At 32.0% G+C, this 15,543-nt stretch overlaps 1 protein-coding gene and 1 pseudogene across 1 annotated transcript; both read right to left on the bottom strand.

Annotated features, from left to right (window-relative positions):
• Positions 1 to 3,424: 3,424 nt before the first annotated feature.
• Positions 3,425 to 4,745, bottom strand: LOC100794100 (RNA-binding protein CP31B, chloroplastic-like; annotated as a pseudogene).
• A 258-nt stretch (positions 4,746 to 5,003) lies between these two features.
• On the bottom strand, positions 5,004 to 8,340 carry LOC121173165 (serine/threonine-protein phosphatase 7 long form homolog). The gene is made up of 4 exons (XM_041007239.1): positions 7,508 to 8,340; positions 7,339 to 7,423; positions 6,913 to 7,254; positions 5,004 to 5,195 (listed from the first exon to the last, which is right to left on the bottom strand). Exons 1-4 carry the CDS (start codon positions 7,645 to 7,647, stop codon positions 5,004 to 5,006), a joined length of 759 nt encoding a protein of 252 aa, XP_040863173.1. The 5' UTR covers positions 7,648 to 8,340.
• Positions 8,341 to 15,543: the final 7,203 nt, after the last annotated feature.

Raw genomic sequence — 15,543 nt, 5'->3', positions numbered from 1 at the left:
ATTATATATAACAATTCATTAAACATTAATATACACGTAATTAATTGTTGAATCATTGTATCATATTTTTATCATTATTACATTTGATAGAGTTCTCTTCTGATCTTCATTCTATTTTTTGCAATTTTGGTTACGATTCTTTTACTTTTTTTGGTCTGCTTTTTTGTGATTTGATTTTTGGGACAACCTGCAGTAACAACGGCGGTGCTAAAAATGATGGTGTTTTGTCCATGCAAGGGTTGCAACAATAGGATTCACAGGACAATGTTGAATAATAAAGTCTCAAAGTGCATCCTTTTTTTAAGGAACCCAAAGCCTACATCATGATGATGATAATAATAATAATAATAATATATGAATGTTAGTTTTTTTTTTACAATACCTTTCTTTTAATTCTTTCATCGAAAATCATTTAGCGAAATGACCCGTGCCACAAAAGAACTGGCCAAAGCATTTGCAAAATAAAAAATTACGAGCATAAGGCTACATAGATAATTCAACGTAAATGATATACACAAAGTTAAATATTTATGTTCTCCTGAGCTTTGATGATTACAAAATAAGGTTTGGTCTTTAATTAAATAAAGTGTTACAGACTACGATAAAATATAAATTATAAAACACCCAGAGCCATAGAGAGACAAGGAGATTCCTCTTTCAGAGATGTTTGGTGTGTTTAAAAGGATAGCAGAGAAGATCTCCCCATACGAACAAACAAAGAAAAGGGGCGGTGGAAAGATTACCATAGGAAAATAAAATCTTCTTTTGACATGCCTCTTAAGACTGAGCTTATCAAAGACAAACACCACAACACACATCTAGCCTATTACAATTTGCTGTCATCAAAGTGACTATGTGGGCTTCATCCAAACTCACGAAGCTACATATATTAAAAGTATTTGATTTCTAACATTTATTATTGTGGTTCCTCAGCCCATAATTGATGTTTCCTATACCAACTTTAATATTGAGATTCGCACGGGAAACAAATCACGTCGGTAGTGCAATGAAAATTAGAAATTTTCCTTACTTTCTCTTTTTGTATTTAATTGATTAATTAATTAATTTTTTGTTGTTGTTGTTGTTATTATTATTATTATTATTATTACTACTACTATTATTATTATTATTATTATTATTATTATTATTATTATTATCATTATTATTTAGTTATTATTGTTTGTTTCATATTTTTTCTTCCTTACTGATTTTTTTTCCCTTTTTTTCACTTTCTGATTTTCTTGCTTGCAAGGTTCTTTCTTTGTACTTTGTTTTATGCATGTTTATTATTATTATTTTTTAAAATTTTTTTTATTGAAGGTTCAAGCTATTTGAGAGGTACTTCAACTTCAAATTTCATGCTATTGTGCTATGAATTTATGTCTTCTTTCTTCATTCTTATTAATTCGTCTTTCATTTTCTTCTTTACAATTGCAGTCATGCTATTATCATATTTTTTTGTTCGCTTCTGTGATCCCTTCTCTCCACCATGAGTAGGTCAGAACAATCACGGGATTTTAAAACATTAGGATTCCTCTCATTTTTCACTTGAATTTTTTTTGGTGGTGAAGTGAATGACAATGAGAAAAATCCCATAAAAATGGTGGTGAGTTATATTCTTTTGCATTGTCTTTTAAATTTAAATTGTTAAGACAGTGCAGTTAATAGAACATGAACATAGATTTGAAATTGTTAATTTTTCTCTATTATTGCAGGTAATTAGAGGAAATAGTGTGGTCATTGTTGAGGTGCTTCAAATTCAAGTATTTAAGTGTAAATTAACAATTGTTAAGTGACCTGACAAATGTAAATATGGAGTAATTTATATTATAATTGACATGATGTCATATATTTATAAAAAAACTATTTTACTTATTTGAAATTTCAATTCTCAATTTAATTACACTTTTTTTTTTTACTTTTTAATCCTTTTAGTTTTAAATATTTATTTTGTTTATTATGTTTAAGCCTTATGAGATTCATCTTAATATAGTTTGTTAATTTTGTGATCTAAAACAATTGTTTTGCATGAACATCAAGTTTCCTTAATCAAGTGATCCATGCGTATACACAGGTTTTAAATTCGCATAAACATCAACCTTTGAAGTCCCTTAATCAAGTGACTCATACGTATGCACGTGTTTCAAATTCACATGAATATCAACCTTTGAAGTTTGGTTAATCAAATAACTCAAACAATTTGACAATTGATCAACTCTACTATTTACAACTATTTAATATGAATGTTAGTTCTTTTATCTTTTTATAATCTCTTTCTTTTTATTCTTTCATCCAAAATCATTTAGACAAAAGATCCGTGCATGCGCATGGGTTACCGACTAGTATATATATATTGGTAGATAGATAGATATAAGGTTTAAAAGACAAATGTCATTTGCTCTTACTAAAATGTTTTTTTTTCTTTTTTTCTTCCCTTTTTGCATTTGCATGAGGAAGAATCTCCACGTGCTTAATAAAAAAAATTGAAACATATACATATACATACCACCAAAAAAGAGGTATCCACCCCTTTAGCTTCTAGTTCCTCCAGCATAGTCTTACCCGGGCCATCATTTGAAACCTAGTGATTTCAAATTGCATAGTCATAAGAAAATTAGCCCCAACCATGAGGTTACGTACTTATGTACATTATGATAGAACTTGTGCCAAACAAACAAGAAACATTGGATATTATTCTTGGCTTTAAGCCCAACCGGGCAGCACATGTCATAGTATTTCCATTATTTCCACCACCTTGGAACTGTCAAACCAAAAATCACAAACAAACATTAAACACTCTAATTAGCACATAACTTCACCGTTGTTAGGAAATGATTATTCTAGAAAAATATTTTTTTTTTTTAATTTTTGAGAAGAAAAATTGTCCACTAGGAATTTGCCCGAGATAGAAGAGAAAATTAGGAAAAAAATTATATAGAAATAGTGTTACTCACGTAAGAATGATAATGCTTATCCATAATATTATAATAATATAAAGTTAACAGCAACACTATGATCAAATTAAAATTAGACCCACTATGATTAAAGTTGTACACAAGATTATATTATTTAATTTTAAATAAACAAAGACAAATTACTTACTCTATTTTAGTGATAAAAGAAAAAAAGTGGTGGCACTGGAGCGAAAGTGAGTAGCTAGAGTTGGTTATATGGTTTAGTTAATTAAGGTTAAAGTGGACGTCAAAAAGTTCATGGACCCAAAACCCAAAACCACGTCATAGATTTTAATTAATGATGATTCATGTGTCATGTGTGTTTCTAATATGCTAAAAACATATCAAATACACGAGGACATGAGGTGCTAAAAAAGTAACAATAATATCAATAATAGTAATAACAATAATAATAGTAGAATAAAGAAGAAGAAAGAAATGAAAGAAGGAAAAATCGTGAATTCAATGGTTCAGATCTTGGAATCAGGTTTAGGAAAAGTTGGCACTACTGCTAGAAAATCCACTCCAACCCCACCAAACCCCACCTGTCAAATGCACATAACAATAAGTAAGTAAGTAACTATGATGAATTATGAAAATGGTAGTAAGTAACTATGCTCACAATGATGGGATTTTCGGGGAGAGGAAGAACAGAATCTGAAGACATCATTTGGGTTCCAAAGTTTAGTTTTTGTTTTTCTGCCTGCAGGGAAAAGTTAGCAACATATCATATAATAATATCATAGTATAGTACTTATAATAACGTGAAATGACTATATATATAGTAGTGTTTATTTACACCCTGCTACATAAGTAGCACAGAAGTAGCAACTAGCACTGCTACATATTTATTTACACCCTATTACAACCATAGACAATTAGGCAAACACCAACTGATAACACTTACCATTATCCTTTTGTTCATTTTAACGAGACACGTTTACTAGTGCAAACATTTCAACATACTTTCATCCCTTCTCAACAGTCACAAACACATAACAAGGATTCACTGCATAGCTAGTTCCTATCCTCACTGGGTAATTCATAACCACACATAAATTCAATACGAAAATCAAACCGATTTTTTCAACCCCTTCCCCCAAATTCACATTTGAAAACAAAACAAGTTATATATCAACTTACATAGCGGTTGAATTTCTCCACAGAGCTTTCAGCTTCTTACACAGTACTCATCGTCACAAACCCAAACCCACGACTCTGGTTAGTTTCCCTGTTATAAATAACCTAAAATAACAAAAAAGAAAGAACCACACCACACACTCATTTCAAGTTTTCAACCCTAACACAATAAAATTAATTAAAATTGAAACAAGAGAAGGTAAAGAGCCTCTCTCTCTTTGTTTCTGACCTCAACAATTTCAATGGTTTCGGCTTGTTCAAAAAGCATGGCCAATTTTTGGCTATCAACTTCGTAAGGCAAGTTCCCAACGAAGAGCTTGGCCACTTCTGGCGGTTCGTCGAAGTTGTCTTCGCCGACGTCTTCACCGTTGGGCTCCCAACTTTCCAGGCCCGCTTCAGTTTCACCGAGGCTTTATTCTTCTTCTTGTTGGGCCCAATCAGAAGTTTGGGCCACGAAAGTTACAAGGGGAGAATGGTGAGTTTGTGCGGCGAGGGAGAGAGAGACTGAGGAGTTGAGGCATGAAAATTGGAGTGTGAAGGGTTTGAAGGGGGGGGGGGTTGTAAAGAGAGTGGGTTTGGTTTTGGTGTGGAAGAGTGAGGAGGGAGAAGAGAGGAGGCAAGCTCGGCCATGGTGAGGGAAGTGGTAGACATTTACGAATAAGAGTAAGTGGGTGAAGGGTTTAAAAGTGGATAAAACAAGTGAGATAACGATGGTCTTTTAATAAAACTCGTTTTAACTTTTATGATCAACACAGGCAAATTTCCCCATCTGGGGTACTTTTAAAAAGTATTTCCCCAGATGGGGTTCTTTTGCTTTTATTTCTGGGACACTTTTGTACGTGAATAGTGTGCCATGCAGGACCCAAACCGCCATTGCCAATGGCGAGTTTGGTGTCACTGAGCAAGTCGCTAATGGCACTGGCGATACGTGCCTAAACCGCCATTACAGCTGGTGATTTGTACAATCCATAGGGAACCGCCAGTCAAACTGGCGAGTTCCATGGTCTGACGGCAGCTACGCCTTTTCCAGTTACTAGGTTGCAGGAGGTGACAGGTTGCAGGAGCTTTAAAGGGGAGTTGCAACTGCCATTGGCGAGTTGCCTGGAAGTTGCAACTCCCATTGACGATTTAGGGCACAAAATAGCCATCACCAGTGGCGATTTTATGCTTATATATACGTTTCAGCTGTATGTTTTCTGAATGCATAAGGAGTAGCAGAAATAGCTTAGACGAAGAAAGGCTTTGAGTTTTCTGAATGCACAAAGGAGTTTTGAGTTTTTTGAGTGTTTAGGGTATAGTTTTTGAGTTTTCTGAGTGCTTAAATTTCTGTCAGTGCAGGCTTTGAGTTTTGAGTTTTAGAAGGTATAGTTTTTAGTAATTCTTTAATTAAATTAGTTTTATATTTTTATTTCGTAATGTCCTGTAAAATAATTTGTATTATTATGTTTTTAAAGTAATTTTTTGTAGCAGTTTCAATGTATAGTTTTTATGAAATTTTTAATTAAATTAGTTTTATATTTTATATGATTGTTTGTGTGTAAAAAATAGAAAAAATTTGTCATCATATTTTTAATTGGTTTGAAATTTGGTTCTTGAGGGTTAAATTTGTGAATGAGGTTCCTAAATTTTTTAGACTAGTTTGAATTTATAGTTGTTAATAATTTTTTAATTAAATTAGTTTTATATTTTATATCCTTTTTTATGTGTATCAAATAAAAGAAATATGTCATGATATTTATTTAAAGAAAATTTTTGAGTCATGAAAATATTTTGTAAATATGAAATTTTTAGTATATTTTTAATTAGATTAGGTTGGTGTTGATAGTTTGTTAAAAATAGCATGTTCTTATATATATTAAAAAAAATTGTAATTGATAATACGTTACTTTTTTGGAAGTCAAAATAATACGTTCCTTTTTTGAAATTAATAATTTGTGTTATAATTTTATGTAAGTAATTATTTATAGCAGTTTGAATGTATAGTTTTTATTAATTTTATAATTAAATTAGATTTATAGTTTATTTTGTAGTTTCCCGTAAAATAATTTATATGATAATTTTTTTAAGTAATCTTTAATTAGAAGTAGATTTTTGCTTTAAAGTAATTTTTTTTAAGTAATTTTTTTATTTATTAGTTTGCAGTAAAATAATTTGTATCATAATTTTCTTGTAGTTATTTTTAATTAAAACTAGATTTCAGCTTTAAGAAATTTTTTGTAAGTAATTTTTTTTTATTTCTTAGTTTCCAGTAAAATAATTTGTATTTGTATTATAATTTTTTAAAGTAATTTTTAATTAAAACTAGATTTCAGCTTTCAAGTTATTTTTTGTAAGTAATTTTTTTTATTTGTTAGTTTCCAGTAAAATAATTTGTATGATAATTTTTTTTAAGTAATTTTTAATTAAAAGTGAATTTAAGCTTTCAAGTAATTTTTTTATTTCTTAGTTTCCAGTAAAATAATTTGTATGATAATTTGTTTGAAGTAAATTTTTAAATAAAAGTAGATTTCAGCTTTAAAGTAAATTTTTTGAAGATTTTTTTTTTATTTCTTAGTTTGCAGTAAAATAATTTGTATCATAATTTTTTTAAGTAATTTTTAATTAAAACTACATTTGAGCTTTCAAGTAATTTTTTTTATTTGTTAGTTTGCAGTAAAATAATTTGTATTATAAGTTTTTTAAGTAATTTTTAATTAAAACTAGATTTCAAGAAGTAAATTTTTTTTAAGTAATTTTTTTTATTTGTTAGTTTGCAGTAAAATAATTTGTATTATAAATTTTTTAAGTAATTTTTAATTAAAACTAGATAGGCCCACACCATGTAATCCGAGTTAAAACTCAATAGGCCCTCTTGTCGAGCATAAACGTCGACCCTAAACTCAGCTCGATTATTCCACTGACTGATAAATGGGGCCAACAGCTGGAACCAATTTTCATCCATTTTGCCTTTCAGTGTTAGCCCGTGGACATTCCATGGTTGCGAAGGAGACTCCGGAATAGGTTGTTGCATTCCAAATTGTCGCAACACTCTATCCGGTTGGTGCCACTCTACAACATGAAAACAAATGAGTGGCACCACTGCGCACCATGCCATACTGCCAACCAAACAAATGGGAGGTAACATCGACATAACAGTTGCTGTGTAAGGCTCCCACAGAAACTGCATACAATAACACAATTGTTAATTTATCTTAAACCATGCCATTTTATTTATTATTTAACAAATACATGATGATCTTGTTACCTTATGTCGTTTCATGATATCCAATTTGCGACGGAAAACTATTAGATCATCATTGCCAATATGTTGGTTTCCACGTCGCAGCCACCTACAAAAAAAATATGAAATAATTAGTGCCGACGCATTACATTATTGATTATTTTCAAATGAAATTTTTTAAAAAAAAACTAACCTGTGTCCGAGTGGTTTGTTTTCCATTATAGGAGGAGTTCTCTTTGGAGCCAAAGTCGTGCAGCGTTCCCATGCCCACATTTGGATTAGGATGCACATACCTCCGATTGATTTTATTTTGTAATCGGTGGCGCTGCACATCTCTCTGTATAAATAAGCAAGCACGGCAGGTCCCCATGCATACGTGCTGCACTGTTCAAAGTCCCGTAAAAATTGGAGGTACCTTAGGGAAACTTTACTGCTGCTTTTGTCAACAAATAGAACTCCTCCTATGAATCTGAGGATCCATGCACGGGTAAACCTTTGTAATTGTTCTACGTTCCCGTCATGGATATTTATTTCTGAAAAATGGTGAGCCAGCCAACTTAATTTGACCACACTGCCTTGAAGTTCACCTTCCTGTGGTCTGACTCCCAATAATTCTTCACACAATTCAGCCCAATCAAGATTAGTCTGACCAATTAATGGTGCCCCTCAGTATGAAGACCTAACAAGACTGACACATCTTGAAGAGTAATCGTAGCCTCTCCGCATCTCAAGTGAAACGTGTGTGTCTCGGGCCTCCATCTTTCAATCAAGGCTGTAATTAATGAAGAATTAATTTTCAGGTACCCCATTTTCATTATCCAATAGAATCCTGATTGGCGAAGCAGAGGAATAATTTCCTCTGATATTTCTTCTTGTCCTTGATAGATGGGTACAGCTCGCCTGATATGTAGTTTTCTATCTGCTTCCCCATTCCAAACATGTTCGGAAACATGTTTAGGTTGCAGCCATAAGACGTCTCCTTCTATTGGACCAGACTTAATGTGTATACTAGATGAAGATGATGACGAAGATGCCATTGATGTTGTAAAGTTAAATATAATACAAAAAATTGACAACAAAAATTTTACATTAAAAAAATTAACAAATTTAATAGCTACACAAATTTAAATAAATGTTCTAAAATACTATACAAATAACAAAATTACAAATTTAATAGCTACACAAATTAAAATACATGACCAAATTAAAATACATAGATTTGTTACACATACAAAAATTTAACACAAAAAAACATAAAATACTACCTAAAATAGTCTACAAATAAAAATATTAAAAATTACATACCTACACAAATTTAAATAAATTACCAAATTTAAATACATAACAAAATTAAAAACTTAAACACATACATAAATTGAACACAAATAAAGTTAAAATACTACCTAAAATAGTCTACAAATAACAAAATTACAAATGAAATAACTACAAAAATTTAAATAAATGACCAAATTAAAATACATAACAAAATTAAAAATTTAAACACGTACATAAATTGTACACAAATAAACTTAAAATACTACCTAAAATAATCTACAAATAACAAAATTAAAAATTAAATAGCTACAAAAATTTAAATAAATTACCATATTAAAATACATAATAAAATTATAAATTATTACACGTACATAAATTTTACACAAAAAAAACTTTATTTACTAACTAAAATACTCTATACATAACAAATTTAAATATTAAAATACGTACATAAATAAATTTAATTAAATGACCATATTTTTTTTACAATTATTAAAATTTAAATTAGATAACAAATATTATACATAAAAAAATGGTATTAAATCAAAAAAATTTCATGGAATAAAAAATTTAAAGAACGTATATATAAAATTAATAAAGTATCATATATTTCAATAAAAACTATAATTCAATAAACTAAATAATATTCACATTCTAACTAAAATTAACGTACAAATAATTTTATCACAAATAATAACATACAAATTTTAAAAATCTTAACAAAATTATATTAATAAATCACTAACGTACAAATAATAATATACCAACTAAATCATATTTAAACATACTACTTAAAATTTAAAAGTTTTACCATACATCAACAAACTTAGCATATCTAAAACAATTAATAAAACTAACATAACCTAACAATTAATAATACTAACCTAACCTAACTTACCATATCTATAATTAATTTACAAAATTATAAATAAATTATATTATCAAATTAACTAAAACTAACCTAACTAATATTATCAAAATTATATTTATAAATCAACTAAAACTAACCTAACTAATATTCTTAAAATTATATTTATAAATCAACTAAAACTAACCAAACTAATATTATCAAAATTATATTTATAAATCAACTAAAACTAACCTAACTAATATTCTTAAAATTATATTTATAAATGAACTAAAACTAACCTAACATAAACCTAACCTAAACAATATTAATATGTGAACTGAAATTATTTTAACACATGTATATATAACAGAAAAATATAGGGCAAACAACATTAAAAAAAATTAACTTACCGGAAGCGCGTATTAAGAATAGCAATCCAAAGCACGTATGGAGAATACACAGTGTAGTGTTAGGACAGCGGAAGTAAGATTCAAAACTTCACCTACAATAGGTAAAAAATTTCTCAATTAAAACTGAAATATAAATTAAACTTAACTTAATATATATAACACAAAAAATTTTAAAATTTTCAGTTAACATAATACTTACAAAAACACCTAATACCAACAGAAGAAGAAACAATGCAATGGAAGCTCAATATCTCGTGTGAGGAAGATAAGCAGAAGAAGATAACCAATGAGGAAGATAAGCAGAAGAAGAAGAAGAAAGCATGCATACGAAGCATGCATATCTCGCGTTTTATAAAAAATTTTTTGAATCCCTGCACCTGCAAATCGCCTGCACCAATGGCGATTTCCTCTCTGCAAATCGCCTGCACCAATGGCGATTTCCTCTCTGCTGCACTGCTGCACTGCCATGGCAGGAACTAGGCCTGCTGCCCTCAGCTATTGGAACTCGCCAGTTTGACTGGCGGTTCCCTATGGCTTGTGCATATCGCCAGCTCTAATGGCGGTTTAGGCACGTATCGCCAGTGCCATAAGCGACTTGCTCAGTGACACCAAACTCGCCATTGGCAGTGGCGGTTTGGGTCCTGCATGGCACGCTGTTCACGTACAAAAGTGCCCCCTGCCGGAAATAAAAGCAAAAGAACCCCATCTGGGGAAATACTTTTTAAAAGTACCCCAGATGGGGAAATTTGCCGATCAACACACATTTTAAGGCGGTTTTCAATAACCGTCTTAGAATGTGTGTCGTACAAGACTTTTTTCAGTAAGATAATTATAAAAATGTCACCGGTTCGTTTTCTAAGGCGGTTCTAAAAGAACTTTCATAAAATGACTGTCGTAAAAACACACATTTCTAGTAGTGGAGGAAACATTATTTACACAAGATATTTACTATATCAATTAAGGTTCCAACAAAAATACTTTTTTCAAAAATATAAATTCATTAGATTATTATTTACTATTTATATAATTATTGAATCACATATTCATAGTGAGTAGGCGAGCAGCAGCATGACTGTGTGAGAATAAAGTGGCACTGAATTTGCCTACGATTCAAATTTAAAGTTATTATACAATCAATTTTTGTCTTGACTTTTTAAATTATAAAATCAATAGTAATTTCCTCTTATTATAAAGAAATATTATTTGAATATTATGTTTTATTAATGCTAATTATTATATGATCATTTTTTTTATTTTTATCGAACATTGTTAAACTCCAATTGTTACATTTCGTTTTCCTTATAATCTAAGAGTTCTTGTTAGTTGTTTCTTAAAGTGTCATTAGACACACAAAATTATTATAATTTTCAAATTTTGATAGTGCACATCAACACGAGATGTTGCAATCACAAGTCAAGATATCAGGATGAAACAAGGGTTGATAAACATCACACTGCATAAAAGAAAGTATTTCCAATTTTCCATTAGAGGGGAACTGTTTTCTTGATTGATTGTTTGTTAATTACATTAGAAGGGAAATTGTTGAAAATTCAGTATAGATTCAATCATAGATATTTTTGTGACATGCAGGAAAGACATCTTGGAATATCAATTATAATTTGTATACAAATTGATGATATATATTTACTAGATGGATTTTAGGGTTAATTAAGTTTTTAGCCCTCAAATTATGGGGGTTTTGAATTTTTGGTCCCTAAACTATTTTTTTTTTTAAATTTGGTCCATAAAGAATTTTCCATTATTATGAATAGTCCCTACCGTTAATAATCTTTGTTAAGTGTTGAGTTGTTTACTTAAGTGGCCACAAATATCACCATAGATTGTAGACAAGGAGAATGAATTGTTGCTCTGCGTCGCAGATCTCCTTATCATGAATGTTTGGAGTGTTGGGGTTCAACAATGACTATACTTTTTCTCTTTTGCATTTTAATAACATAATATTCTAATTATTTACCTAAATATAATAAAACTTACGTGGCATGTATGTGGCATACATGTGGAATTTAATTTGCATTGTTTCATGACACTTCATCACTTAACAAAGGACATTAACGACAATGACTATTTTTAATAATGACAAATTCTTTAGGGACCAAATATTTTAAAAAATAGTTTAGGGGCCAAAAATTCAAAACCCCATAGTTTGAGGACTAAAAACTTAATTAACCCTAGATTTTATTTTTTTATGATTGGCCCCCATGTTGTTCGAGTCTGGGTCAGCCCTTGATTGGGGCAATGTTACTCCTTCATCCGTAGTCCTTAATGTTGTCATTGATGAAGGAGATCTCAGTGTCACCATAGATGAAGGAAATCTTGGTGTTGTCAACGACGAAGGAGATGTGCTTGTTTTGGGTGCGGGTTTGGATCTTTGTGTCACCATCGATGAAGGAGATCTTAGTGTTCTCACCAACCAAGATCCGATTGTCGTGCGTACTGTAACACCCTGAAATTTCGAACAAAAATTATGTTTAATGTAATTTTTGTATTATTTGATTGATTTGGATGAGTTGAGGTATTGTGTGGATTAGCTATGTGTGATTGCTTGATGTGGATGTTAGGTTATGTAGAGTTTGATTGAACTATGTTGAGATTGTGAGATTTCAATGTCTACCCAAACATGCTCTGGTAAATCCATGAATCTAGACTCATTAACCGTTGGATTGTCTTCAAAATTGAACTGTAGGTTTCGGGACTCATGTCTGCACATTTTGACCGTTGGGATTTTTCGGATAACATTTTGGGATAGCTCGCTTAGCGAGATAGACGCACTAAGCACAATTCCCAACCCGAGGAAGTAATTCGCTCAGCATGAAAGGCCACGCTAAATGCCAAAAGTGGATTTTTGCTTAACGAGATGAGCTTAATAAGCAAAATCTGCAAATTATAAATACATCCAACAATGCAACATTTTGAATTTTTTGCTTTCTCTCTCTAAGATTTCTGCCCAGAAACCCTAACCCCTCCTCTTCCACCACTCACGACCACTGGTGGCCATCAAAAGTCTTCGTTGCTTGTCCTTGAACCACCACACGGAGAGGAACACTTTAATCAAAGCGGAATCCTCAGAATCCACCTCAAGGATTTAGTATAGAACAACCTCTCAATCCTTTCTTTCGTAGTTTCTTTGAGGTAATCTTGACTTCTATACCTTTCTCCTAGTTAGTTTGAACTTCTCTTAGTGTCTCTTGTATTTTGGGTACCGTAATAGGATGTTTTTATACTTTAAAAAAACTTTGAAAATAAGACATTGTAAAAATTATCTTGTTATAAAACTGATGTTGTTTCCGTGACCTTCGTTGAACTCAAGTCACATTGGCATGATCGGAATTTCAAAATGATGTCTCTTTGTAGTAGAACTCGAAACACCCCTTGGCCTCTTTTATTTTGAGAGGAGTATTTGACCCCAAATGTTATTATTAACCTTGTTTTTGAAACCTATACTAAATTGCCTTTGATTTGGTATATAGAAGTCTATGTTTTGGCTAACGAATGTGAACAAGAGAGACCTCTGAGTGACGCAGAGAGGAGCTGACGAAGAGCTCACGATAGGTGAGGGGCGTTTATTATAATTTATGGCTTTGATACTGTAATTGGGGTCAGGGAACCCAATTATGGGAATGTATGTCTATCCCCATGCATGCTGGTTTTCAAGAAAAATAATGTTTTCGACTAATGGGATGCAATACATCTGCTATTGATAAATGACATTATCATTTTTTTAGACTGATGTTATCTGAAGACCTGGGGAGTGTGAATCTTAGGCATGAAATTCATATGTATGTATGTGTGGAATGTGATTACTGATGATGTTGTTATTGATGATAATAATTGATATGAGACGATGTTGGTGTTTATGATAATATTGATATGAGATGATGTTGTTATTGATGATAATATTGATATGAGATGATGTTGTTATTGTTGATAATGTCATTGAGATGAGATGATGTTGATGTTGATAATGTCATTGAGATGAGATGATGTTGATGTTAAGAATGACATTGAGATGGGATGATGTTGATGTTGATAATGACATTGAGATGAAATGACATTGTTGTTGATAATGACATTGAGATGAGATGTTGTTGATGTTGATAATGTCATTGCTATGATGTATGCTGTGTATGTACATGAGGGGTGCAATGACGAATTTGGATATCCTTGGTGGGGGAAATAGAATGACTAAATAGTTTTAAGCATCTATGGAGTGAATGGGTGGTTAGAATATTTAATTATCCACGGTCAGTGCACATTGATGGTACCCATATTTCATACTTCATAATGCATGAAAATAGTATAAACTTTGTTAGTAAGTACTTGTAGTTTTTCACGAGAGAAAATACTTGTACTTAAGGGGCATGTCACTCAGTTTGGAACTCCCTTGTGACTCTGGCTGATCACCATGGGGGGGGGGGGGGAGTTGCCTATTGTTAGTCGGTGAAAATGACTAACTTTTATGTATAAAACTTGCATAAATTGTATCAAAATCTCCCAATTTATGGTTATTTTGTAATGTTATAAGTATTTTTTTTGTTAAGTATAGGTAATAAATACTTAGTATTTTCATTTTGTGTGTTTAATAATCATTTTCTCTCAATTTCAGGTTAATTAGGCAAGCTTTGGAAAATGTTATTTTCACCTTCTCGCTAAGCCAATTTGCTGGCTTAGCGAGCATCTGCTAAGCGCAACACTCCTGGGCTAAGCGCGAGGAAGAATCCAAAAGAAGATGAGTTGTATAGGTTTGCTAAGCGCACCGCTTCATCTCTCTAAGCGCACTGCTTCAGTTCATCCGCTAAGCGAGAAAGGCGCACTAAGCCAAAAATTACTAACGTGCGCTAAGCGGTCCATACGTGCGATAAGCGCACGAGCACGAACAAGGCCACCTATTTAAGCCTGAAATCAGATTTTGTGAAGGGAGTTTGGACTAGGATTCAGAGCTTTGCATGTCTAGGGTTTCTAGAGAGAGAAAGGTCCAAGTTCCAGAGAGTTTTGAGAGATTTTGCTGTGTGAAGATCTACAGAGACCAGAGCTTGAAGCAGGAGCTGGTTTGAGAGCTTGAGATGAGTTTGTGAGTGATTGTGAGATCCTAAAGGTGAAGGAGACATCCTCACCACTTGTATTTTTGCAATCTTTCATCTTGTTCTTCTCTTTGATGTTAAGAAGGCTTCCTGGTATGGAAAGCTAAATCCTCTATTGGATCTTCCCTGTAGGTACCTGATGTAAATATATTTATATCTATTTAATGATGTTTTATGTGTTCGCTGTGCTATCTGCTTTTCATTCCAGTATGTCTTTACCTTGATCACGTAGATGCATGCTTTGTTAGGGTCATTCAACAGTGGAAACTGGTCTGACTCTAAAGTCCTTGATAGTGCAGGGCTGAGCGGTCGTGCTTTCACGAGGAATCGGGGTGCGATAAGTTAGTTGAGTATGCGTGTCTTAATGCGGTCATGGTTGAGTTTAGTCTTACAAGAGGAATCTGCGGACGATGCTTGATCGGGATTAGGCTAAACTATCATGAGGAATCGAGGTTTAGTATCTCAGGAGACACCATAAGAACACATGAGCATTGTTAGATAGAGAACATCTTTTTAGCATCAGGCACCTATTAGGAAGACCAACATGTTCTCTACTTGTTTTTACACATCATTTCTCTCGCGTGATTTTCTTTCT

Source organism: Glycine max, chromosome 12 (genome assembly GCF_000004515.6).
Source record: "Glycine max cultivar Williams 82 chromosome 12, Glycine_max_v4.0, whole genome shotgun sequence".
NCBI lineage: Eukaryota > Viridiplantae > Streptophyta > Magnoliopsida > Fabales > Fabaceae > Glycine > Glycine max.
The sequence above is the reverse complement of the archived record's forward strand: the minus strand, read 5'-3'. Positions and strand labels throughout refer to the sequence as shown.